Source organism: Tupaia chinensis, unplaced genomic scaffold (assembly GCF_000334495.1).
Source record: "Tupaia chinensis unplaced genomic scaffold, TupChi_1.0 Scaffold000094_1, whole genome shotgun sequence".
Lineage (NCBI taxonomy): Eukaryota > Metazoa > Chordata > Mammalia > Scandentia > Tupaiidae > Tupaia > Tupaia belangeri.
Window position 1 is genome coordinate 5005564 of NW_006159556.1, and position 1701 is coordinate 5007264.

Below are 1701 nucleotides of genomic sequence, written 5' to 3' on the forward strand. Positions count from 1 at the left end.
TCCAGCAACTCATGTAGTCTTTATTTCCGATTATGCCTTTCGTGACTATTTGTGCTAGCGTGGGAAGGATTTATTTGCCCGGCTTCCCCAAATCATTGCCTTGTTGAAGTGAGAAGAATTGTCCTCCCAAACTGTGGCTTCAAAAAGCCCTGGGTGCTTCTTAAAAGTTAGCTTTTAGGACACTACTGGTGTTCGCATATTTGTCAAAATGGTATCTCAAAGCATTCACATTTTAAAGTGATTGTGAATGACTATGTTTTCAACAGGGAAGAATGATATTGTCAAAATGAGAAGTGAAATAGGTCCTTCCAGAGTTTTCTCCTTGTCCTCCTGGTCCCCTTCCCCCATCTCCTCTTCTTAGGGCAACACCTTTGCCAGCTGTGGGGCACAGCCGATCGATCCCAGGGGACACTGCCTGAGGGGCAGAAAATGTCGCTGTGGGATGCAGCCTCTGGGGGTTTCACTGAGAGGGGCCCAGGAATTCTATTTCACCGTTGGCCTTCCAAAGTGCAATTGTGGGGGGCAAGGGTGGGGTCGGAGTTGGGGGCAGGTACTCCCATGAGCATCGTTTAGCAAGCACGTTTCCTGACTTCCAAATAGCAGGAAGAGATCCCCTAATAACCATCTGGCAGTCAGAGACATTCCACCAGGAAGGAGCAATTCCAGGCGACTGGTTAAATGCCACACTTGACAGTTTCCCCCTAAGGGGTGCCCTGAATGGAGTGTCCTCTGTGGAGTGAAAGGGCGAGGGGGAGCTTGAGAAGGGGCCTTTCTGACACAGCCTCAAAATTCCTGCATCGTCACCTCCCAGGCAAAACTGAGCAGTGCCAAGGGCAGGGCTTGGAGAGCAGTTCCTGGTGACGCCATCACATTTTGTACAGCTATGTACGTGTCTCTTTTTGGTCATGGCAAGGTCTATTGGCACAAACGGCACAGCCACAAAGTATTCTTTTGATTTTAATAACGCATCATATATATTTATATATATATTTTATATTTCTGCTTATCTTCATTTCCTCAGCAAAAAGGGAAATAAAAATATTGATCTATAAAATAAGCGGATGATAACACGATGCCAAAAATAGCTTATGTTAAGTGCACAGGGTGAAGCTCGAAAGCAAGCTGGATTGCAACGACATATTGATTTAACATTTTAAATACAAGACTTGCAATAAAATAATTCTTGAGATACGCTTCTCGTTTTCAGTTGACTTTTTCAAAACTACTCTCTCTACACAGCTCCAGTTCTAACACTCGACAGCATCATGGGGCATGGGGTAACTTTGGTACACGTTGCAGGTATGGATGGTTAATGTCTCTAAATGATATTTCTCCACCACTTAGCGTTCTGTACAGCCAGGTGACCAGCCACCTGGTCCCACATTCTACCCCCAGAACTCCCAGAGTCCGTCCCACAGCCTGGCCACAGCGGGAGCGAGCAGCTCACTGGATCCAGATGGTGTTTCCTCTCTCGGTTCTCCGGGGTTCCACTGTCAGCTCCCCGAACGTGGAAAAGAACTGCTCCATTTCTTTCTGCAGCATGTCATTTCTTTTCTCGGCATCTTCCTTGGCTCGCTCGGCGTTTCGCATTTTGATTTCTATCATCGTGAACTTTTTCCTTTCTTGATCCAGTTCATCGTGGAGACTCATCATCTCTGTTTCCAAAGTCAAGTTTCGCTGTTCTAAGCTACAAAAGATGGG

General features: G+C 46.3%; 1 protein-coding gene across 6 annotated transcripts in view; it reads right to left on the reverse strand.

Annotated features, from left to right (window-relative positions):
* ARHGAP24 (Rho GTPase activating protein 24) overlaps positions 1 to 1701 on the reverse strand; it is a 527420-nt gene continuing 525719 nt past the window's right edge. For all 6 annotated transcript variants that reach the window (XM_027769876.1, XM_006143285.3, XM_006143284.3 and 3 more), the window contains one exon: positions 1 to 1687. In XM_027769876.1, coding sequence (XP_027625677.1) covers positions 1444 to 1687 — 244 coding nt within the window. In that variant the 3' untranslated portion in view covers positions 1 to 1443. The remainder of the gene's footprint in view (positions 1688 to 1701) is intronic.